The sequence below is a fragment of the Quercus robur genome, chromosome 3, assembly GCF_932294415.1.
Source record: "Quercus robur chromosome 3, dhQueRobu3.1, whole genome shotgun sequence".
NCBI lineage: Eukaryota > Viridiplantae > Streptophyta > Magnoliopsida > Fagales > Fagaceae > Quercus > Quercus robur.
Genome location: NC_065536.1, coordinates 12,860,618 through 12,885,233, shown reverse-complemented (window position 1 = coordinate 12,885,233; position 24,616 = coordinate 12,860,618). Strand labels below are relative to the sequence as shown.

Genomic DNA, 24,616 nt, shown 5'->3' with positions numbered 1-24,616 from the left:
AATGCTGGAGAAATTATTTTAATAATCAAATTCGTGAAGTTGCTCATAATCTATGGAAAAATTATCATTTCATAGGAAGCACAGGTAGAATTGCTGTTTTTGGCCCCAAACCCTATGCTGACGCCTTTGTTCACCTACAAACAAAAGATCATCCTAATCTAAACAGTCTCCTCATCCCAGGAAAAACTCCAAAGCTTGAGCCAATTTTATATTGTGGGTTCTGTAATAAGTATGCTATTTACCATGATCATGTATGTGATTCTCCACAAGGTCCTTTTGATCCCTTTGATGGTTATCCCTCCGATGCTCCCTCTACTGATTGATGAGATCACTACTATTTCTAGACTGGTGTTACTTTATTTGTCTGGCTTGCACAACAGCCAAAATATTTTATTGTCATTCACAAATATGTTGCGGAAAATCCGGAACTAACTCGTGATATTCCGGATTTTGCGGAAGATTTTGATTCCCCTATTTGTCTAGCCTGCACAAAGGCCACTATTTGTCTAGCCTGCACAACGGCCACTATTTCTCTAGCCTACACAACGGCCACATCTATTACAAAATTCAGAATTGAAAGACACAAGCCATGATGGTTGTGAAGATATGATGCTTCCTTTTGACTAACCATGCCACCTTTGGAGTCTTTTTAGAAAAGAATGAAGCATCCAAGTACTTGGTGGAAGAAATGCATGCTTTCCTTTTGCCTTTTGCCATGATTCTCCTGACATGTTGGACCAAATGAAAGCCAAAAGCTCAGAAGTTTTTATTTCAAAAAGTGGAAAAAACACTGTTCACTGATTACTGTTCACTGATTACTGTTCACTAATTACTGTTCACTGATTACTGTTCACGGATTACTGTTCACAGATCACTGTTCACTTTTACTGTTCATGACACTGTTCACTCCGAAATTTTGCCTATTTAAGGGGGGTTGTCCCTTAAGGGTTCTTCAAGTCAAGTTTTACTTCTGATTTCCTTCTCCTTAGAACTAGCCTTCTTAGAGAAAGAACTCACCCTACTTCTACTACCTTATTCATCCTTGTTTACTCAAAAACTTTGTAATCCTACAAACCTTGTAACTAGGACTAGTTCAAGCTTTGTACTTGTTAACCCATAACTGTTGAGATCTTGTATTGACTACTACTACTGTAAGTGTTTATCCTATTTTCAATAACAAGTATTTTCAGTTCTATGTTCATTACTTTACTTGTTGCTACCACCACCTTAGACGGATTACCGCCATACCGGATGGTTCTAAATTGCTTTCATTTATTTTGAACTATTGTTCTTATTTACTTTGAATTATTTTGATATATACTGCTTGGCTGGTTCTACCGCCTTATTATTGTTCTTACATTCAAGTCATTTACTTTAAAGCTATTTACTTTCAATTTCCTTACACTATTTCCATTTACATTATTTCCATTTACAATATTATTGTGCTTCCTTCTCCTTCTCTTCATCTGTGCGTCCCCTTCCCCCTTTATCTTCCGCAAAATCCGGAATATCACGAGTTAGTTCCGGATTTTCCGCAACATATTTGTGAATGACAATAAAATATTTTGGCTGTTGTGCAAGCCAGACAAATAAAGTAACACCAGTCTAGAAATAGTAGTGACCTCATCAATCAGTAGAGGGAGCATCGGAGGGATAACCATCAAAGGGATCAAAAGGACCTTGTGAAGAATCACATACATGATCATGGTAAATAGCATACTTATTACAGAATCCACAATATAAAATTGGCTCAAGCTTTGGAGTTTTTCCTGGGATGAGGAGACTGTTTAGATTAGGATGATCTTTTGTTTGTAGTGAACAAAGGCGTCAGCATAGGGTTTGGGGCCAAAAACAGCAATATATATATATAATCTAATTGGATCTAGACTCTTTGATTTTTGTACCTACTAATTCATTTGCCACAAAAATTAAAAAAATTAGATGAGACATATGGTACAAAATTAGATTCTAATTTAAAATTTAATTGGATTTTAGCTTTGGCAATATAATATAATATAATATAATATAATGGGATTCCAATATAATAATTCTCCTCTAACTTGACTTGACCTTTTATGCAACTTCGTGTCAAAAGCTAATTTGGTACACACAAAAAGTGAATAAAGTAGTTTTTTTTTTTTTTTGGAATCAATAAAGTAATATTTATTCAATCCATGATTTAAATGCCGATTAATTTATTCAGCAATACTTCAATTATGATTTTAGCTCACGCTCTTGTTTCGTTTATATAATCTAACTTGTTACATGTGTTAAATGGTTTGTGAATGGCAGCCGCGATGACTCTGAACTTGTCCAAAAAATTGCTGAAGATATCTCAAAGACTTTTTTAAATAAGATGCGATTATCTGTTGCTGAATATCCAGTTGGAATAAATTCTCGCGTAAAGAGTGTTCTAAAATCTTTAAATATTGAATCAAAGGATGATGTTAGAATATTAGGGATTTATGGCCTTGGTGGAGTAGGCAAAAGTACAATTGCAAAAGCTATTTATAATAAAATTTCATATCATTTCGAAGCAAAAATTTTTCTAGAGAATGTTAGAGAGAAGTCAATAACAAAAGGCATAATCCACTTACAAGAGACACTTATTTCTGAGGTCTTAGGTGATAGGAGTTTGAAGGTGCATAACGAATGTGGAGGAACTGACATGATAAATAAAATTCTTTATAAAAAGAGGGTTCTTATCATTCTTGATGATGTGGATAATTCGGACCAGATAAAAAAATTGCTTGGAAAATGTGATGGGTTTGCTTCTGGAAGTAGAATAATTATGACAACAAGGGAAAAACACTTGATAGACACTATTGGAAGGGAAAAACACTTGATAGACACTATTGGAAATGGTGTCTCAACCTATCAAGTTAAGGAATTAGATGAAAAGGAATCTATTAAACTCCTTAGCAAGCATGCCTTTCGAAGCAACAAACCAAATGAAGATTATTTGAAACTTGTGAGCGAAGTTATACACTATGCTAAAGGCCTTCCACTAGCTCTAGTAGTAATGGGCGCTGATTTGTATGGAAAAACTATACCTGAATGGGAAAGTGACTTAAATAAGTATAAAAATATTCTTAGTGGGGATATTCAAAAAATACTACAAATAAGTTATGATGGATTAGAACAAACTGAAAAACATATTTTCCTTGATATTGCATGTTTTTTCAAAGGATACAGTTATTATGAGGTTGTAGATATACTAGAAGCTTGTGATTTATACCCAAAATCTGGTATTAAAAAACTTATTGATAAGTGTCTTTTGACTGAAGAGAATGGATTGTGGATGCATGACTTACTAGTTACTACAACAAATGGGTAGGGAAATTGTTCGATCAGAAGGAAACCCGGGACAACGTAGCAGACTATGTAATTATGAGGAGGCTCTTGAAGTACTAACTGAAGACATGGTAAAGTTGTTTTGATTCATTTTCTACATTTTTCTCACATGAAAGTCATAATCACATTTTTTTTTATCCCTTTTAATGTGGAAGAAAATTCAAAATTCTCAATGTGGTTTTTGTTTAAAATTTAATAATTATAATTTCTTTTTTGGTGATTTACTTACCCCTTTGTTCAATTTGTTCAATTAGGGATCGGATAAAATTCGAGGCATAATGTTGCGGTCACCTGAATCAAAACCAACAATGGTGCAATTAGAGGCACAAATATTTCGTAAGATGAAAAATCTGAGATTCCTAATAATTCATAATGTACATTTCCTTGAGCATGGAGGCCTTGAATATCTTCCCAGTGGATTAAGATTGCTTGATTGGGATACATATCCTTTTTCTTCATTGCCATCCAGTTTTTGTCCTAAAAAACTAGTTGTGCTCCGAATGCCTCATAACCGAATGGAGGAACCATTAAAGCAGGTATGGTCATTAGTATTTATTTGTAAATTGTTATATATTTTTAAAGTTTTTATTTTTAATTTTTAATTTTTTAATAAATACTTCTAAATTTCGAAATTTTTTTTCTTCAACAGATTCGTGCACTTGAATTCGTGACAGAGGTGGACTTCAGATGTTGTCCATTCATTAGGAAAACACCTGACTTATCAATGTGTCCAAACATAAAGGATTTGTTTCTTACTGGGTGTGAAAATTTAGTTGAGATTGAAGACTCCGTGGGGCGTTTTGAAAGGCTTTTTGTGGGGGAACCATATGGGTTTCACTTTGGCCGTTGGACCTATCAGGTGATAACATGGGGTTGTACCAGCTGGTGTCCTGGCCAACAGTATCCTAGCTGTCAAAATCTGTCATTTGGGAATTTGATTGGGCTTAGGGAGTTGTATATTGGAACGAGTGAAAATGAAAAGCCATGTCGTCTTCCAGGTAGCATCTATAATTTACAACATATAGAGAAACTCTTACTTTATGGCGAATTCATATTTCCAAGGGATGTGGAGATTGATAGACAGCCACCGTGCAATTCTCTGGGAGGCTTTTCCAAATATGTTTTTCCAAGCTTGAAAGACCTAACTCTTAGGTTCTTTTCTAATCAATCAGAAATGGATTTTATTTTGAATTATTGTTGCCCCGTCACATTGAAAACATTAGACGTCTTCTTATGCAAAGATGTTACCCTCCCAGAAAGCATAAGCAGATGTGAGAGATTACTTTCGCTTAAAATTGCAAGTGGGGAAATTCCTAGGCTTCCACGAAGTTTAAGATGTTTAACTGTATCAAATACTTGGCCTACTCCGCTGAGTTTAAAATCGGTCTTTCATTGGGTATCTCTCTTAAACTTAAACTTATTTAGAAACAGTTTTTGTTACCTTCCAAATATTACATGACTTGATTTGCTAAGATGTAATTTGATGAATTCGTTACTTGCATGCAGTTTGGAGAATTGATAGGGGTTCCACCAAATCTACCACCATGTTTAGGTGTGACAAGCCACAGTACTCCCTCATCTACTACAATATCCTGTGCAAGTGCTTTCCCATTTGGCAAGAAATATGTCAACAATAAGTTTGCAAGTTGTTTCAACCATCAAAGGAATGGAAATTTCATATCATTCTTAATTGGTCCGGAATTTCCAACAATTGCTCTCTGTGTTGCTTTTTACTCAACTTATCCTTTGCAATATTATTGTCATGCCATCATTTCCGTCAATGGTAGTAAACAAACGACCAAAAGCATACTGATTGAAAAGTTTTTGCTTTATGAGGACATGAGTTTTTCTTGTAGCTCATTGCAGGAACTATTTGAGGGCTTCAATCTTGGTGATGAGAATCTTGTTAAGATCTTCTGTGAAACCACTCCTCCAATGCATGATTCGTACTTATATTGTCGTGAAATTGAATGGATAGGAGTCCATGTACAATGCATTTGTCCTCCACCTCAAAAATCCAGTATCTTCCATGACTACTATTGTATCCAACCCCGAGGCCGTCGAATTTCAAAGAGAAATGTGCACCAACGGCTTAGACCATCTCTTCTCAAAGGTCCAAATTTTATCCTGCGTAGACTGTACAATACCCAGTACCGTAGTACCCTGTGGCCAACCCCAAGTACTTCTCTTCAACCATTACTAAAAGCAAGAAAAATCAGCAACAAAAAAAGGCTCTTAGTAGCAAGGTGCCGCAAATGTTTGTGTGGAGCTCAAACCTTTTGTTGGTCTCCCAAGGAGGTTGGCTCCACATATTCAGCAGGTTGGCTCCACATATTGAGCAGGACCAGTTTCAGTGCATTCGAGCAATTTGGAAAGTCGGATTATCTCAAGTGCTATGAATGGTGGCGGGTCATCCTCGGTTTCTAATTCAGAGCTTTCAATGGATGTGAAAAATGGGTCTGACTTGGGTTTGGAATTTGACTCAAACCATTGGTGATCAGTATTCACAGTCAAAGAAAAGGAGAACGTCCTGATCAAATTTCGAAAAACATGGCAAGCTACTGTTATTACATTGAAACTGTTTTCCTTTGTATGTCTTTGTTCTATATCTTTTGCGGTTGTTATTACATTGAAACATTCAGAACATACCTCACTAGTTATAATTTCTTTGATTGCTTAACCTTCGTTGAGGTGCAACAATTCTGTTTCTGGTATGATTTGGGTTTGTTTTCTTCAATATGGTCAATAGCTTGCAGTCAATGTATGTGGAGCACAGGAGCTCTAACCATCTGGCCATCTCCCTTTTTTTCCTCTCTACCCGTAAAGTAGAAAAAAAAAAAATTTAATTCGGGAATTTGATTGAATTATTTAAAAACTTACAGGTTGGCACACCCTGGAGGACCATTGATGATGAACAAGGCAGCGGCGTTGGTGAAATTTATTGAAAATGTAAATGATTGGCACTCCCTGGAGGATCATTGTGATTAAAAAAAAGGAGAAAAAGGTTTCTGTTTAAGATGTTTGCCTTAGAACTCATTGCTAGACCCTTTCTTTTGGTGGATATTGGTGATATCATGCTATTCAAGAATTGAATATAGGTGTGTTTTTATATCATGTCATAATTTTGCATTTATCATTGGCATTGAAATGTTGATATTAGGATTATGCTTATATTGATCCTACTGTGGGTAGTGATAAATTTGGTTATGCAAAAGTTTTATTTATTTATTTATTATTATTAATCTAGAAAGCATGCTTAAAAACAAGATAGAGTCATAAGCTACCAAACACACCCCACCACCCCCCACCCAATTTCTTATTATAAGTCATGTCAAACATAGATGGACTCTTTTCCCACAAGAGTTTAATATATTTTGAAGAAATATGGCCTTTTTAGCATCTCCAAAATCTATATACTAATGGCCAGTCAACTGTGGTCTGCTTTGCACAAGGATCAGTAATATGTTTATAGTTTATTGTAACCTAAGCCAATTATAACATAACTAGTACCTAATGATAATACATGTTTTGTAAACTTGTCTTTATTATGGGAAAAATTAACATTTTTAATCCCCCTGCCCAATAACACAAAAAAAGGTAAAAGGTTATTCATGATTGATTGGAGTGGTCTTGATGTTCTTTTTTCCTTTCTGATTGTTTCTAGAAGTAATTGTAATTTTTTTTTTTAATTTGTTGCTTTATTAACTGGATAAGATCTAAAGGCAGTATGACTGATTTAAATTATATTGGTTATGTTTTAGCATGTGGTGATGTGTATTTCAAGAAGTATTATATGCTTTTAATGAATAAAGCTAATCACCAATTAGGTATTACAATGAATAGCCTTGTCCCAGCAAGTTAAGTGCATTCAAGTACAGAGAACTTTGAAATTTTTTGATGAATGAATAGTTATCCCCATAATAAGATTATTGGGACCCAATAGATTTATCATTCCCGATAGTGAATGTCTGAGAATGAGCTTGACATCAACAATGGATCATTACCTCATTGATTTGTCATGAAAACAGGTACTTGGAGGGAATAAAGCAGGTCATGGACTCGTTGCCGAAGCTTGGACTGAAATGGTCAAGATGTTCAATGGGACTGAAATGGTTAAATGCTCTCAGGCATAGATACAATCATTTGAGAAGGCAATATAATGACATAAAGGTTCTTCAATAGAGTGGGTTATCTTGGGATGAAACAGGAGAAATGGTAACCACTGAGATTATGTCTAGGATTCTTAAACCAAGGTGAATTGTCACTTATCCACTCTTGTATCTTTAGATTATTTTGTTGTTCTATTGTGCTACTTATACATAATAAAAAAATCCAGTTGCATCCTGATGCTTGGTCTCATAGAAATTAATCTGTTCCGAGTTGGTTACAAATTGCTGTTATATATGTTGAAGGGATTTCTAATGAAGATGCAGAATTTCTTCATGCAATGCAGATTTCAACAATGAAGACCTCAATTTGATGATTGGTATATTTTTTGTTTCAGAATTGAGAGCTTCCCAAATAATTCAAAGAATATTATTGTCTGCTTATATATTCATATTTCATTGTGTTGTTCCTTAACTTACTATATCAACATTCTTTCAGTTGCATCTGTCATTTTCTGTCGTTACTATCCAAAGTCTGATGTCATAGAACTAATAATTATGCTTATTTCTGCTTGATTAATGGAAATCCAGCTTCTGTTGGAGGGTATAACCAAGTGGTTCAAGATTGGTTGCATGTAATGGTGCTAGTAAGATTTTCTTTTCACAAGCCTATAACAGGCTACAACATTTGGTGAGATTTTCCCCATATTTACTCTTTTTTAGAATTCTTCTGAAGGTATAAAATTTCATATAACTCTCATAAGTTTCAAATTAAGATCTCATGAATAAACATACCATAATAGAACTCTCCCAAATTTCAAATATTTGTTTTTGATATATGGAAATGGCAACACCAATGAAAGGAAAAATTACTAAAGTCACTCACTGGACATTGAGGACTATGAGCTAGGACTGATGATCTCTTTCTCTCTCTCTCCCTCTCTCTCAACACTACCTATAGATTGAAAGGATTGGTACGTTCAATTTATGACTCGATAGATATTTTATGACCATCTGCATAATTATAGATGAAGGCCATGTGAAAACTACACTAGTATAAGTTAATGTAAAAACTTTGACTAATTAGTGTTGTCATAAGTTTTAATTTCAAGATAGTGCAATTACTGCATTTAGTTTTCTTGAAAGTGTCGTTTAAAAACTCTGAAATCTCCCCATTTCAAGTAATGTTGGAGATTGATTTTGTAACTATAGGAAACAATATAATTGTTCCAATTTTGCTTTGGTGCCCTTTAGAATAAATTCTTGCATGTAATGGGAGTTATTTTGAAGTTGTAGGTGAAGAGGATGACCAATATTTGCTAGTAGTGATTCTCATGGACTGTTATTATATTAACCTTGAGTTAGAGCAATTGCATAGAAGGAATAAGATTGGTCCTACATGCAATGCTCAAGCTTTGTCCTAGATGGTTGCATCATGCAGTAGAAGATTTGGCATTATGAGTGGCAAAGATGTACTAGAAGATCAAAATTTAAGCTTAATGAAGATTACACGGAAGTAAAGGATCTCCCCATTCGGAATGGCTTCACTGGTGATGAAATTTACCAAACAGTGACCACCAATGATATCTTTGGATAACTTGTATCAAGGTGCAGTGCTTTCTCATCAATAATGTTGCTAGGATAAAGGATTTTCCTGTTTCATTTCCTCTGACTGTCATTAAAGAGTACCCCACAGCACAGATGTGCACATGCACACTTTTCCTATTTCACATACATATTTTCCCTTGATGAATGATGTTAACACTGTTGTCATGAACTAAATAAAATGTTACTAGGTTACATAGGTTGTTAACACTGTCATCATGAAGTAAATAAAATGTTAGTAGATAACATAGGTTCTAGAACATAATTCATATTTATCAGTGAACATTGAACAGGACAATTTTTTAGTAGCTCTCTTTAAAAAAATGACATTTTGAATGAGAGTCCAGATGGAGTTTTATACAAAGAATGGATTTGATTTGTGCTTGATTTATGGTGATGAAAGTTGGAATGATAGATCAAGTTGTTTGGACATAAAATTAGAGATCAACAATAATGCCCTTTGGATGGGTATTGATTGTAATTGGGATTATGCAATATCCAGCTTGGGAGTCTCAAAATCTTCTAAAAGAAAAATAAAAATTCTACAACTTTGTAAGCCCAAACATATTCTCAAAAAGTTCAGAGAACCATCAAGGAGTAGTTGAGGAGAGGCCATTTGTAGTCAAAACATATGTGAGTATTGAGGAGGAGTTGGGAAGCTTGCTGGTTGGTGTAACCCTAGATGGCAGAAAATTGTAATGCACTGTCTAAAGAGTGTTTTACTTAAGCACTCTTTTCTATGCAATCTGTACTGATGCTCTCTATGTCTCTATTTTATTGGTACTCAGTGCTTTTGAACAACTCAGGCTTTGCAACCTCATGATGAAAGACCAGAGAGGCCTGTTAAGAGTGTGCACAGCTCCTGATAGTTGACAATTGGTGATCACCGCTAATGGGTTTTGGCAAGCTTCTTCCAAGATGGGGAGGTGGCCGAGGTGGCCAGGGTGGCATGCCAGCTTTTGTGGTCAAATCACAAGTAGGGAAAAGAAAAAGACTACTAAGATATTTGGCAATCTTCTTGTTCAAATTTTTTTTTTTTTCCTCGAGCTAAGCCTAGAGGATTTTCTTAACTTCTCCTCTTGATTAAAGTCAGATATTGGAGGATGCAAGTGTTATTTGCTGAAGAAGGGAAAGGTACCTTGAAGATTAGAAGTGATAATGGAAGACACTTCTGACTTGCTGAAGCATGGGATGCAAGAGTTATTTGTTGTTCATAACAGGTATTAACTGAGGCTAGGGTTCTTCGTTGTACCGGCCAAATTTAAAAAAAAAAATTAACTATATGTCCATTCTAGTTAATGTAGCTTTTTAGGTGGGTTTGGGCTTATGATTATAAACTTCATCCCAAGAAGATAAAAGCCACATTTTCTCCCTTCAGACACATTATTTGACAGTAATTTACTCAAGTTGGATTTGGACATACGCTATCTATTTACACATCATTATAAGCTTGGTAGAAATTTTGTTTTTAATTTTAATGTCGTTAGAAAAATCAATTACTTGAATATGAATTGGGTTTTGTTCTCTAAATCAGTTTTTTTTACTTATGCCTCTATTCGGCACAGTGCTTCCATAGCAAAACCTCTTCAGGGTTGTTCTTTTTTCTTTTTTTCCTCGTCTCCATTTGGAAGGCTTGACTGCAACACAAATTGTTAAGCTCTGTGTTGTAACCTTGCAGAATTGGAGAAAGGTGTACCCACATATTGTCTTGCTCTAGGATATAACAAGGTTGACTTGGTGGATGGAAGAGAAGTTTAGACTTGAACAGTGTTGACGCTTGGAACTTTAGAAGTAGGTAGCTGTCTCATGCACTGGATCATGTGGAACAATGTCAATCTGCTTGACAATCTTTTAAATGTTTATAGTCTATTAGCTCTGTCTTAGGTTGATAATAATCAACATAGCTAATTGCCAATTTGGAAGAGTTGGTAAAACAAGGGTACATGTCAAAATATATATGTAATCAAAGGAACTGATCAACTTATTGGCATTGAATGACATTGGGGTCTCCAGATCAGTAACCTAGTGTAGTGATATTGTACTAATGTTATCTGCCTACTTTTATAAAACATGTATTGTAACCTATGATGATTGATAGAATAGGTTAATGAAATGAGGGTCAACATGTAAAACACTAGTTTCTTTGTTTAGCTTGATGCATATGGCCCTTTCTAACAGCGTTTCCCAAATCCCTCCATAAAATCCCCAAAAAGAACAAGCAACATAAAAAAGTGATAAAAGAAAATGCTTGCAATCTGGAAGTAGAACTTTATACATCATTTTAACTTCTGATCTCTTCGCACTGGGAGACACCATGAAAGTCTATGTTCAGGTTCACTTATAGATTATAAAAATAAAAAAAGGATACAAAATCTATGTTGAAGTTATTATTTTTTAATTTCTACAGGAATCAATTGTGAGTAGAGTTCTTCTAAAAAAGAAAGAAAATTGTGAGTGTTCTTCAAATTGTGTTGACCTGATTTTCTTAAATTGCACACAAGAGTGTCACACTCAAATTTCCTCAAACCTCATCTTCATAAAGGAGCAGATTCTATGCATCATCCAATATTGCTCTTTGCCACCTATCCCTTTTATAAGTTTGCAATTTGTTAATGCAAACTTATAAAAATAATAGGTGGCAAAGAGCAATATGAGTATAATTTTTTGCCTGAAAGAATACTCATATTCTAGTTGTCCTTTCTTCATGCTTCTCTGCAATTATGTTGGTTGGCTTATTTATTCCTATCTCAATCCTTATCCTATATACAGGGGCAGCCACTACTATTATATTGTAAGCTCAACTGATAAATGGTCCAATTGTTTTCTGTAGCGGGTTAAAAATGAAGAAATGTCAAGATAACTCAATACAATGAATTTCTTTATTATTGATGGTTATTGTCATGTCTGATGTCTCAGCCCTGCCCTATAAATATAATCCCTAAAGTCAAAATGTAAAAACTAAGGCCAGATTGCAAAAAGACCTCTTGGGTTTTGAGTGAATGGCAAAAGGACCCCATGTACATTAATTTTTATGATATTAATCCTTAAGCAAAAATTAGGGATGGGCAAAACGAAGTTGTATGATTGCATTTGGACAACTTAAAATGCTTAAGGTGGTGATTATCATTCTATCAAAAGAAAAAAAGAAAAGAAAAGAGAGGGGCAGTTATCATGATTGATATAAGCATGTAATGGTGGGATATGTAGGTGATATGGTAAAATGAGAGTCTACCAATAAGATTTCTGAGAGGTTAAATTTTGGAGAATGAAAGGTACATAACATAACTAATAATCTTTCACCCAAAAAAAAAAAAAAAAAAGTATAACTAGTAATCCATTTGTGTTTTGTTTTTTAAGATCACAAATTATATTTTTAGTACTTTATAATACTGTAAACAAAAAATTATTTATTTCATATTTTAATGGCAAATTTCCTTGAAAAAGAAAACAATTGAAATAGGCTACCAAAGACATCAGATCCTCAATTATTGTATTTGTTTTTTCAAAATGCTGATTGAATTTTGTATAATAATTTGGTTGGATTGTATTTTGGTTTTATTTTTGATATCCCTAAATAGTTTTGAAACTTGAATGGGAAATTTAATAAACCCTGAATTGGGTTAAGTGTAAAACTTTGGGAAAAAAAAAGAAGCAAAAACAAAAACACAGGAGCATCAATATATATGTATATATTTTTATTTTTCAAATTCTATTTTTATTGTTCGGAAAATTGGCTCCGTTCCCTTCATTGTAAATTCGTTCATGGGCCACAATGAATACTGAAATTTCTACCGAGTCATATCAACGATTTTATTGGGCCATTTCACATTCAGCCTGTATCCATAGGGAAATTTTCAACCTTTAAGACATCGATCAAAGCATTCAATTTCAATCCTACTTTATTAAAAGAAGAAAAGGAAAAAGAAAAGTTATCTTCTTAAAGTTACATACGCCTTTCAGATCTTCTCATGAATTCAATCCCCGTTATTAGCTCTTATGAACAGCAAAGGAGTCTCATCTTCAACTTCCTCTTCCTCTTTCAAGCATCGAGTATGTGTAATGTATTTTATGAGTTTCAATGATTCTATGGTATATATATTTGTGATTACTCCTTAGTTTTTATTTGTGAAAATTCTTTGTATCTGTTTAACAACTTTAACTGTAATGCATTTGGTTACGGGAAAAGATGGACTTCAGCTTATGTCTCTCCACTTTTTAAGAGTGACATTCTCAGTTCTTGTCAACTCACTCCACTCCCAACTGGCATTTGTCAGCATTATAACTATGTTTGGAATGTAATGAATGAACAAACGTGGACATTGTGGTTGTCAGAAATTATATTTGTCAAAGCTAAGCAAGATTGCTCTTTTAAGAGTACTCTTTAGAGTATATATGCCATAATCTATTTTCCTCTCTCTTCAGTGTTAGATAAACTTAAGTGCAATCTTTTTTCTTTTCTTTTTTTGTGTGTGTGTGTGTGTTTTATTTCATTTTATAAATTATATTTTGTTCCTTCCTTAGAATCGTATCAAATTGTTGCAAAACTTTGGATTGTTAAACAAAACAAAGCATGATATTCTCCTATAGTTTTTCTTGTCTTGCCTGAACATAGGCTTGAGTTGTTAACACATTGAAAAAGGCATGGGAAGGCATGTATATGAATAAAATTATTTTTGAAGTTTCATTCATTAAGTTAAGATGTAGATGCTGTGGGTTCTGATGGAAGTTTAGAATAAATCTTGATCTTTATCAAAATGTGAATCACTTTATTTTATTATTCCTTGTTGTTCGATATGAGTCTATTCCTATTTTAATTGTAGGACAACATATTTCGATGGTAATGACCTCTGATTATTTTTATGCAGATTAAGTGGGGCATCCATGTTTGGGTTAAATTATTAGTGGGTTTCATGTAGTTCTCAATATAATGGTATTTGTGTACCATCAAAACGTGACAGATTTTGGCAAGGCTTATTAGCTAGCACATGACTTACCATAAAAATGGAAAAAAAATGGGGAGGCTTATCAGGGCGTGAGGAGATAATTAGAGGTATTTACTGTATTCTGGTGCTTTTGTTATTCAGGTGGCACTAAGAATGAAAGACAGTTGTGAAATCATATTCACAAATGTGGGATATGTTTGTTAGTATTTATGCAATCATATATGCATTTTTTTGATGACTTTGCTAAATGTTCCTAAATTGTTTTTTATGACCTATGCTTGATTTATGGTAATGAAAGTCGGAATGGCAGATCAAGTTGTTTGAACATAAAAATGGAGAACAACAATAATGCCTTTCTAATGGGGATTAATGATAATTGAGGATATGCAATGTCCAACTAGGGTATTCAAAATATCTCATCAGAGAAGAAATGAAAATCTTTGACTTCATAAACCTCAGCATGCCGTTAAAAAGTTCAGAGAGTCATCAAGGAAGAGATAAAAGAAGCAACTGAGGAGAATCCATATGTTGTCAAAACATGCGAGTACTAAGTAGTCAGGGGAAGTTTGAATGGTTACTAATTGGTATAGACCTAGAAGGCAAAAAGTTATTGACCTTTCTTTCTAATACACTTTCTTAATAGTGATTTATTTAAGCAACCAGATTTTATAAATTGTGAAAAAGATAGCTCTATGCAATCTTTCCTAATGCTCTCTAAGCCTCTATTTTGCAGGTACTCCAGTGCTTTTGTAACAGCTCAGGCATTGCAAGCTTAAGATCAAACACCAGAGGGGTCTGTCTGGGTGTGCACAGCTCCTGAAAATTGGCAATTGGTGATCACCATTTGGAAAACTTCTCCAAGTTGGAGGAAAAATTTCAAAAACTGTTTCTAGTTTCTTCAGTTGTGATACATTAGGCAAAGAAGACTGCTGGATGTTTTGCATTTAAAAAAAAAAGGTTCTTTTCACAGCTATGCTTAAAGAATTCTCCCTCCATGTCCTCTTGATTGCAAGTAATGTATTGGAAGATATCTGCACGGAAGAGAAAAGCTTCCATGATGAATAAAAGTGATAGTGGAAGATGCTTCTGAGTTCTGACTTGCCAAAGCAGGGGCTGCGTGTGTATTTTTGCTGCTCATAACAGGGTACTAACTTAGGTTAGGGTTCTATAGCTAAATTTCCTTCTAAATTGTATATGAATATCTCTTGGTCTTGCAATAAAAGCTTGTACCAACCCTTCCTTTTGGCTTTATCAAAAAATAAATAAACTGCTTATTACTTCACATCTAACAGTGTCCACATACTTGCACACCATATATAAAATGTGGACACCAGTATTTACATTTTTCAAGAATGTCCACATTCCCTTGGCATGGTCATCCCTTCTCTCTTCCCCACTCCCTCAAAACCACTGCACTTCCCCTCTCTCTCTCTCTTCTCCATACTCCTCAATTCCCCACCCTACCTCTCTTCTTTTCCCCTAATCTCCCATCAGATCCCTCCTACTACTCCTGCCTCAGTGCCTCTTCACCCAAAACCCATTTCTCTCTGCTCCTCCCATCTCTCTCCTTATCAATACCACTCAAAACCACTTCTCCATTGTAACTACCTAACTAACTAACCAACTCAATCTCTCTCCCACTATTGGTGCCGTTACTCTAGTGAACAAGACTGCAAGGTTTCAGTGAATTTGGAGGAAGTGAAGGTATTAGCATTAGAGAGGCTACTTGAAATATAAAGATTGGAAACAATCTGATACTCTCTTTCTTGAATGCTGTTCCATAAAAAGGATTTTAGAACCTCTGAATTATTGCAAAATTTGGACCTATCAAATGGAGGATTTTGAGTCGTAGAGCAATTAGAACATCCTATTCAGTATATAGTTGATGCTAATGCAGTGAGGAAAAAAAGGTCTTCTTTGACCAAGGAGAACATGAACAAGGGCATATGTGGTTCTTTAGAACCCATGAAACATAGTGTTGAAATTTTGGGTCTTTGTACATGAGGATCATGGAAGATATGCAATGTTGTTCAATGCAATAACTGAGCTAAAATATAGTTAAGGTACCCGGTGTACCATATAAATTGAAAACTAATTCTTCTCCTTTTTTTTTTTTTTTTTTTTTTCTTCGAAACAATTGAAAGCTAATTCTTAAGAAGGGATTAAGAAGAATCTGTATTATAGCAAAACATTTTTTTTCTTGATTTTGGAGGACTAGGATTTGAAGAAAGAATTCAGCTGTAAGGTGCTTTTGGAAAGTGTACCCAGATATGCCATGCTTGACTAGTTAGATGGAAGAAACCTTACAAGATTAAAGAGTAATGACACTTCTTCTGTTAGTGGGGCTTTGAGTTGAACAAATTATCAATTTTTTTTTTAATTTTCAAATATTATTTGAAAATTAAAAAAATTGAAGGTATTAGTATTACAGCAGATGGCTTCATCATCACCATGTAGCCATGTATGTTTGACAAACATAGTTACGTTTGGATGAGCACTTTATTGATTTGCTAATTTGAATAAATTTCTAGGATGTCATTCGTTAATGAATCATTCCAAGAAAATTTTAATATTAATTTTATAAGAAATATAAAAAGCAGTCTAAAAAGTCAATTTCTTTTTTTTTCTTTTCGCATAAAAAAATTTCTAAAATTGGCCTATTAACAAATGGACTTATAGCATCCATTAACATTTATCAAAAAATAAAAAGAAAAAATTTCCAACAAATAGATACATTCTCTCATATTGTTCCCAAATTTCCAAGAGGTTCCACAATAAGGGAGATAAGCCAATTTTTTAAAACGTGTTGAACTTTTTTTTTAAGAGCAAAGAAACATTTTTAATATTTCTTTTTTTGAAAAACAAAAACATTTTTAACTTGGGTATTTATTTTACACCCTTTTTTTTTCCAAGCTGACATTATCATATGTGATTTGAGAATTGATCATAGAATAAAAAGTCATCTCATGAACGGTGTGCTTAGACAGCTTAAACACGCGTCCAGACGCTCCTTTTCTTTGCAAACTGACTACTCCTCTCGTCAGTCGTCTCTTCCAATTCCAAATCCCATTTCTTTCTTTCTCAGTTTCTCCTCTTCCTTTCAGGTCATCCCAACCATCAATTCCTATATCTCCCATGTCTCTTGTGACCGGCAATGAAGTCTCATCTTCCTCTTTCACCCCCCGACCCATGAACTTTGACGTCTTCTTGAGTTTTAGAGGTGAAGATACCCGCCTTGGTTTTATAGGCCACTTGTATAACGCTTTGGTTCGGCGGGGTATTCGCACCTTCATCGATGATAATCTCCCAAGAGGAGAACAAATTTCTGCCCAACTTCTCAAAACCATAGAGAGTTCAACAATTTCAATTGTCGTTTTCTCTGAAAATTATGCATCCTCCGCTTGGTGTTTGGATGAACTTGCCAAGATTGTTGAGTGTAAGAAGAATGATCAGTTGGTGCGGCCGGTTTTCTACAATGTGGATCCATCAGAAGTTCGTAACCAAAAGGGAAAATTCGGGGAAGCACTGGCTGAGCATGGAAAAGTCAAGGATAACAACAAGGTTCAAAGGTGGAGAGAAGCTCTAACTGAAGCTGGCAATATATCTGGTTGGCATTACCAGTATGGGTATGTATTCAATGACCATTCTTGTGCTGATTTCTTAGTTTTAATGGCTTTGTGATGACCGCTGATTTCTGAATTTTATTGCTAAATTTTTTACCCTGATTAGAAAAATTTAGGGGAACATCGTCAGATGTCTTGTCTTTTTTATTTATTTATTTATTTATTTTAATTTTGAAGTTATTGAATTACCTTTAAACAAATTTATCAAAAATTTAAACAACTATGTATCTAAAAAATTAAAAACTTTTTTTTTTTTGGTGCTAAAAAAATACTTAGTAATTTTTATACACATTAAGGGCTTGATTGGTGGTAGGAGAATTTTTGTTTTTGTTTTCAAAACAGTATAAAGAATTCTTTTTGGGATAAAGATAAGTTCAAGAGGTAAAAGAGTTAAGTGGAGTCTATTGTTTTCAATTTATTTACAACTATGTCATTAAAAACATTTTCTGTATACTTAAAATACCCCTTTAGTCATTTTTAAAATCCTATTCTAAATCAGGAAAATAGGATACAGTTTTTGGAAAACTGTAATTAGAAAATATTAGTCAAATAATAAATTCAAGTGTGGACCCCACTATTTTATGGATTGCAAAACAAAAAACTATATTTAAATTATCTTATCAATAAATTCAAGTGTGGGCCCCACCATTTTATCCCTTCTTATTTTTATTTTAGATTCAAACTCATCGCATGCCTATATGCTCTCTGAATGATTGGTGCAGTGAGTTCAAATTTATTCAAGGAATTGTTGAGGAGATCTCAAATTCTAAATTGAATTGCACACCATTATTTGTTGCTCGATACCCGGTTGGAGTAAATTATCGTGTAAAGACCATACTTTCAGATATTGAGTCGAATGATATTCACATGATCGGGATTTATGGCCCTGGTGGAATAGGTAAGACAACAATTGTAAAAGCTATTTTTAATAGAATTTGTGATCGTTTTGAAGGATTTAGTTATCTAGAGAATGTTAAAGAAAAGTCAGGGACAAATGCTAGTGTAATTGAACTACAAGAGACACTTCTTTTTGAGATCTTAGGGGATAAAAATTTGAAGGTGGGAAACAAATTTCGAGGAATCAATGTGATAAAGGAAAGACTTTCTTGTAAGAGGATTCTTTTAGTTATCGATGATGTGGATAAATGGGTTCAGGTAGAAAATTTGCTTGGAGGATGTGATTGGCTTGCCTTTGGAAGTAGAATCATTATCACAACAAGAGACAAACACTTGCTAGCTACTCTTGGAAAAGGTTGTTCAACCTATGAGGTAAAGGAATTAGATAATGACGAAGCTCTTGAACTCTTTAGTATGCATGCTTGCCATGGAAACAAACCTAAAGAAGATTGTTTGGAACTTGCATACCAAGCTATTCATTACGCGAAAGGCCTTCCATTAGCTCTAGAAATAATGGGTGCTGAATTGTATGGAAGAACTACGCAAGAATGGAAAAGTGCATTATCTAAGTATGAAAGGATTCCTAACAATGATATTCATAAAATACTCCAAATAAGTTATGAAGGATTGGATGAAAATGAAAAGGATATTTTCCTTGATATTGCATGTTTCTTCAAGGGACTTGACAAGAATTATGTTGTAGATATACTAAATGCTTGCAATTTATACCCACTTTTTGGTATTCAGAAACTTGTTGATAAGTCACTCATTACTTTAAGTGAATATAATGCACTGTCTATGCATGACTTGATACAACAAATGGGTAGGGAAATTGTTCGACAAGAATCCCCGCAAATGCTTGGAAGACGTAGTAGGCTATGGTGTTATGAGGATGTTCTTGAAGTAGTAATTGAAAATATGGTATAAGTTAATTCCCTTCACCTTCTCCCTTTTGTTTGTTGGGTAGATGAATTTTTTTGTTTTTTTTTTTGGGTATAATTTAATTCACTCATTGCTTTTTCCAACTAGGGGTCAGAAAAAATTCGAGGCATAATGTTACGCTCGCCAGGACCAACAAAGATGAAATTAGAAGCTAAATGTCTTCAACGGATGAAAAATCTCAAATTCCTTATAGTTGATAATGTACATTTTTGTGGAGACCTTGAATATCTTCCCAATGGATTACGGTTGATTGATTGGCCCAGATTTCCTTTCTCTTCCCTGCCATCCACTTTTTGTCCCCACAGACTCATTGCATTCAATGTGCCACAAAGTCACATTATATTGGACAAGCTTCTAGAGGTATAATAATTTTTATTTATTTATAGCTTATTCCTTTAATAAACTATATCTTAAAGGCAAAACTGATAACTTTTTCTTGAGGTATTATCTTTTGGTGTTGTACCTTAGATTTTACAATTGAATTCATCCACATTTTTGTATTAACCAATGCAACAAAAACGACGCTATTTTTTCTAAAGAAGTTAAAATTCAAGCTTATAATTCATTGATATGTATGACCACATAATTGAATTTAATTAATTGGGGAAATTAAGGTACAAAGTGGAAAAAGAAAATAAGTTTTACTCCTATTTTAAAGTTTGTTCTCAATAAAGAAAATTCTGTTTTGGCCAAATTTTGATTTGGCTTTTTTTCCCCATGGACACAGCTGAGAAGCTTGGCATCTATGAATGTCAGTCACTGTCATTACATTAGAAAATTGCCTGACTTATCGATCACCACCCCAAACATAAAGAAATTGGATCTTCGTGAATGTAGAAATTTAGTCGAAGTTCATGAGTCGGTTTGACGTCTTGATAAGCTTGAAAAGTGGGACCTCACAGATTGTAGTGAACTTCAAATTCTGCCAAGCTCCCTCATGATGAAATCTCTAAAATATTTTCGCCTTTTTGGTTGCATAAGGCTTGAGAAGTTTCCCAATATTCCGCAAGAAATGGATGGTTTAAAGGTTTTAGATTTGTTTGACACTGCTATTAGAGAGTTGCCACCATCATTTGGGAATCTCATTGGGCTCGAGCAATTATACCTAAGTTCCAATTTTTGCTCCATTCATCTTCCAAGTAGCATCTATAAATTGCAGCATCTTCACCTACTCTATCTTTTTGGTGGCGTCGAATTTCCAAAGGACGTGGAGATAAGTAGACAAGCACTGAGCTATGGTGGATTTTCCAATTATGGGTTTCGGAGCTTGAATTTCCTATTTCTTTGTTGTTCTAAAAATTGTGAAGAAATAGATTTCATTTTGACTTCTTGTTGCCCACCCTCGCTGAAACGTTTATCCATATGGAGCAAAGATATTAGCCTCCCAGAAAGCATTAATAGATTCAATTCGTTACATTGGCTTGAAATTAGGGATTGTATGTTTGTTGAGGAAATTCCAAAGCTTCCAGAAAGTGTAAGAGAAGTAGATGCATCAAACTGCTTCTCGTTAGATTCACATTCAATACAAAAATTATTGCTTCAGGTATCTCTCTCTCTTTATACAAAATATTTTTTGTTACCTTTCCAATACTTCACTAGATTTGCTAAATGCCAATTTCTTGAATATCCTAATTGCATGCAGTTTAGAAGAATGTTAAGGCTTCCAAAAATTATGACATGTTTAGGTGTGAAAGGTGACATATTACTGGATTCACAATCATCTACTAGGCTCTCCCCCACTGAGTTTTCTATCATTCAAACTGACTTCTATGACCCTATAAATGTGTCACAAAATTATGTTGAAGATGACCCTAGATGCGAATTTCAGATTATATTACCAGGAAATGAGATTCCAAAGAAGTTCAACCATCAGAGTGTCAATGGTTCCATATCATTCAGGATTGGTCCAGAATTTCCAACATTTGCCCTGTGTCTAGCTTTTTGTCTAGATGGGATGAGGCAGACAGATACATACAGTTATATTTGTGTTGTCGACATTTTCATCAATGGTCATAAGCGATTGCTCAGGCAAAGACTCTTTGATAATTTGGAGTGTGGTCATCTGTGGTTTTATGGTGTACCTCATAGCCAATTGCAGCAGGAATTTCGAGACTTGCTTCAAGGTGATCAGAATCTTGTTGAAGTTTCATGTAAAATCTCTAATTGGACTAGTAAAACTGGCGGAGAAAATGCTCCGATCATTGCAAGGATGGGCATCCATGTGGAATGCATTTGTCATCCTCAGAATTCCATTATCATCAGTGAAAACTATGAACTGGTCCAACCACAAAACCATCAAATTTCAAAGAGGATTGTGCACCAACGACTCAGACCGTTTCTTAACCGAGGTCCCAGCTTTATCCTACGCAGACTGTACCATACCCAGTGCCCAATCCAGAGTACTTCTCGTCGACAACTACTAAAAGCAAGAAAATTCCATAACAGCAACAGCAGCAAGAGGCTCTTAGTAGCCAAGAGCTGCATATGTTTGTATGGAGCTCAAGAGCATGGCTTGTGCTCAAAAGAGTTGGGCTCTACATATTCGGAGGGATTAACTTCAGTGCGGTCCAGCAATTCGGACAGTCGGATTATAGATATGCCAATTGGTGAACCAGAAATACCAAAAATAAGTCACTCTACCCAAAATAGAACAAGATCAAAGAAAATGAGGAGATCTTGATAAATTAAAAAAAAAAATGAAGAAATATGCCTAGGTAAAGTACTCTTAAGACTTTTTTTTTTCAAATAATTTTCTTTAGTTGCATTATTTCATTTGAACCTTTGGGTGTCTTTTTCACTTCTCTCTTTCTCTCTCTCTAAATGAACAGGTTTATGCGTGAGGGGTATTAATACAATTGCAAATGACATGCAGAGTTCATTCTCTTTTAATGGTAAAAAAACTTTTCAAAATTATTCTAACTTTGAGTCAACTGTTTGCCGGTGGAACATGTTCTTTATTCACTCTCTGCATAAGTTTTTTGCCTTAGAGCTCATTCCTAGGCCTTTTCTTTCATTTAAAACTTTTTAGACTTTGAACTAACAATTTTTTTCCACTGTTTTAGTGTGGAGTGTGGATTGTCATTATGATGGAAGAGGGGTACTGAGGTGAGTTTCATCAGGGGAAGGTGAGGTGGAGAGAGGTTGGTTGAACAAGACTGCTAGATTGGAGAGGTTTCAGGAAATTTGGAGGAAGTGAAGCCTGGTTTGGGTCCTGTCGAGCTCTTGGAATGGTATATTTGAGATGTGATGTTTGTTTTTGTTTGAATGCTTTTAAAGTTTATGTATATGTCTTGTGCTCTATGTGTTCTGCTGGTTTATTTTCTATGAGAATGAGCTTAATTTAGTAATCATGTGTCCTTTGGAAACTGGTTTTGGGGAATTAGATGGGAGTTACATAATTACATTACTTGGTAACCCAGCTATTGGAGTGGAAAGAAGTTTGGAGATGGAGTCTATGTTAAATGAGATCTAGCTAAATATATTCAATCGTTACAAACTCGACAGTCTGATACCCTCTCTCTCTTTTACACAGACACACACATGCATATATGTACGTATTTCTATGTATATCTGCCTTTTTGTTTTGGTATATAGGTGAATGTTATTTTCTTGAAGGCAGTTCCATAATAAGGCTTTTAAAACCTCTGAATTATTGTAAAATTAAAACTATCAAATGCAGGATGTTGAGTAGTAGAGATATTAGAACATCAAGTTGACTAGGTAGTTGATGCTAATGCAGGGAATAAAAAGAAGGTTCTTATTTGACCAAAGAAAATATGAACAAGGGCATATGTGATTCTTTGGAGCCAAAGCATGAAAGGGAGTTCAATTTTTGGCTCTCTCTGTATACGAGGGTCATGGAAACAATGCGATGTTGTTCAATATATTATTTGAGGTAAAACATTGTTAAAGTACCTGGTGAGCAATATAAATCGAAGGCTTATTCATTACAGGGGTTCAAGAATAGGCAGTTCTATAGTGAAAATTTTTTTCTTAATTTTTGAGATTTAGGGTCTGAAGAAAGAATGCAGCTGTAAGGTGATTTTGAAAGGTGTACCTCGATATTTTCTTGCTCCTAGATATGCCAAGCTTGACTAAGTAGATAGAATAAATGCTAACAAGAGAATTTTCACTTGGAATATTAGAAGTAAGCCCGGTGCACTGGATCATGTGGAACATTGTTAATCTGCTCTGATTCTGATTCAGTGGAAACTATTTCTGAATTCTGGAATAAGACTGCAATACTATTTAGTTAGTAATGATTTCTGTATTAGGAATCAGAACACAATGGTAGCCAGTAATATGGGATTCTTAGGAAGTGTTACTGGAACTTGAGATACATGTGTGTTGTTTTGGATTTGAAGTCTGGATGCTCTCTTTTGTTTTTGTTTTGTGTAGGGGTGTGAAATTTATTAAATTCCTTCATATTTGTTTAACAGATACGGTTATGGGGCGAGATAAGACTTCAGCTTATGTCTCCACTCTACACTGTGACATTCTCAGTTCTTGGGAACAGATGCCCAAGTGTTGTCTTCAGCATTATTGAGGTAATCCTAGATCCCCGCTCTTGTGTTTTTTTGTTATGAAGACGTTAGAAGAATGATTGTAAAAGCAACATGAAGCATTCTTGTTAGATTTCTAATTGTAAACGCAACTGAATTGCATTTCCCATTTCTAGATGCTAATGGCCTCTTATTATTTATATGCAGATTAAGCAGCATCTATGTTTCGGTTAAGTTATCTGTGGGTTTTGTGCAGTACTCAATATAACGGTGTCTACATAGCATTAAGATGTGTCAGATTTCAATTTAGTTCGGGCAAAGCTTATTAACACACGACTTGCCTTACCTTAAAAAGAAAAAAAAAAATGAGGTGCTTGTTGGGATGTGAGGAGATATTAAGAAGTAAATACAATATTCTGGTGCTTTTGTTATTCAGGTGGCACTAAGAATGAAAGACTTGTGAAATCATATTTTTAAAATGAGGAAAATTATTTGTTTGTTAATAGGTGGTATTTATGCAATCATATATGCATTTATTTGATGACATTGAGAAATGATCCTAAATTGTTGTATGTAATCTGTGCTTTGGTTATGGTAATGAAAGTTGGAATGATAGATCAAGTTGTTTGAACATAAATGTGGAG

At 34.5% G+C, this 24,616-nt stretch overlaps 4 protein-coding genes across 28 annotated transcripts in view; all 4 read left to right on the top strand.

Annotated features, from left to right (window-relative positions):
• The window catches only part of LOC126719273 (disease resistance protein RUN1-like), a 31,295-nt gene extending 28,064 nt beyond the window's left edge, over positions 1-3,231 (top strand). Inside the window, exons 2-3 of the mRNA XM_050421845.1 lie at positions 2,293-3,078; positions 3,213-3,231. Of these exons, the coding sequence (XP_050277802.1) occupies positions 2,293-3,078; positions 3,213-3,231 (805 nt within the window). The remainder of the gene's footprint in view (positions 1-2,292; positions 3,079-3,212) is intronic.
• Positions 3,232-3,323: 92 nt separating this feature from the next.
• LOC126717114 (uncharacterized) lies at positions 3,324-14,981 on the top strand. 20 transcript variants are annotated; one of them, XM_050418469.1, is made up of 11 exons: positions 3,324-3,425; positions 3,609-3,890; positions 4,004-4,750; positions 4,861-5,944; positions 6,237-6,452; positions 7,182-7,607; positions 7,808-7,840; positions 8,052-9,068; positions 9,854-10,041; positions 10,159-10,285; positions 10,744-11,197. In XM_050418469.1, exons 1-4 carry the CDS (start codon positions 3,330-3,332, stop codon positions 5,779-5,781), a joined length of 2,046 nt encoding a protein of 681 aa, XP_050274426.1. In that variant the 5' UTR covers positions 3,324-3,329; the 3' UTR covers positions 5,782-5,944; positions 6,237-6,452; positions 7,182-7,607; positions 7,808-7,840; positions 8,052-9,068; positions 9,854-10,041; positions 10,159-10,285; positions 10,744-11,197. The 20 variants fall into 20 exon arrangements, with proteins under 20 accessions (XP_050274426.1, XP_050274424.1, XP_050274432.1 ...); XM_050418467.1 differs by having other exon boundaries at positions 7,767-7,840; XM_050418475.1 differs by having other exon boundaries at positions 7,182-7,840; positions 8,052-8,151; positions 8,757-9,068.
• Positions 10,224-17,689, top strand: LOC126719272 (disease resistance protein RUN1-like). The gene is made up of 2 exons (XM_050421844.1): positions 10,224-10,285; positions 17,113-17,689. The coding sequence occupies exons 1-2, from the start codon at positions 10,224-10,226 to the stop codon at positions 17,687-17,689; spliced, it is 639 nt and encodes a 212-aa protein (XP_050277801.1).
• LOC126717120 (disease resistance protein RUN1-like) lies at positions 16,980-24,513 on the top strand. Of its 6 annotated transcripts, XM_050418498.1 has the most exons (9): positions 18,234-19,449; positions 19,558-19,830; positions 20,198-21,013; positions 21,113-22,184; positions 22,299-22,361; positions 22,533-22,700; positions 23,210-23,365; positions 23,910-24,017; positions 24,180-24,513. In XM_050418498.1, the coding sequence occupies exons 3-4, from the start codon at positions 20,408-20,410 to the stop codon at positions 22,148-22,150; spliced, it is 1,644 nt and encodes a 547-aa protein (XP_050274455.1). In that variant the 5' UTR covers positions 18,234-19,449; positions 19,558-19,830; positions 20,198-20,407; the 3' UTR covers positions 22,151-22,184; positions 22,299-22,361; positions 22,533-22,700; positions 23,210-23,365; positions 23,910-24,017; positions 24,180-24,513. The 6 variants fall into 6 exon arrangements, with proteins under 6 accessions (XP_050274454.1, XP_050274458.1, XP_050274457.1 ...); XM_050418497.1 differs by lacking the exons at positions 18,234-19,449; positions 23,210-23,365 and adding an exon at positions 16,980-17,634; XM_050418501.1 differs by lacking the exon at positions 23,210-23,365 and having other exon boundaries at positions 18,227-19,449; positions 21,156-22,184.
• Positions 24,514-24,616: the final 103 nt, after the last annotated feature.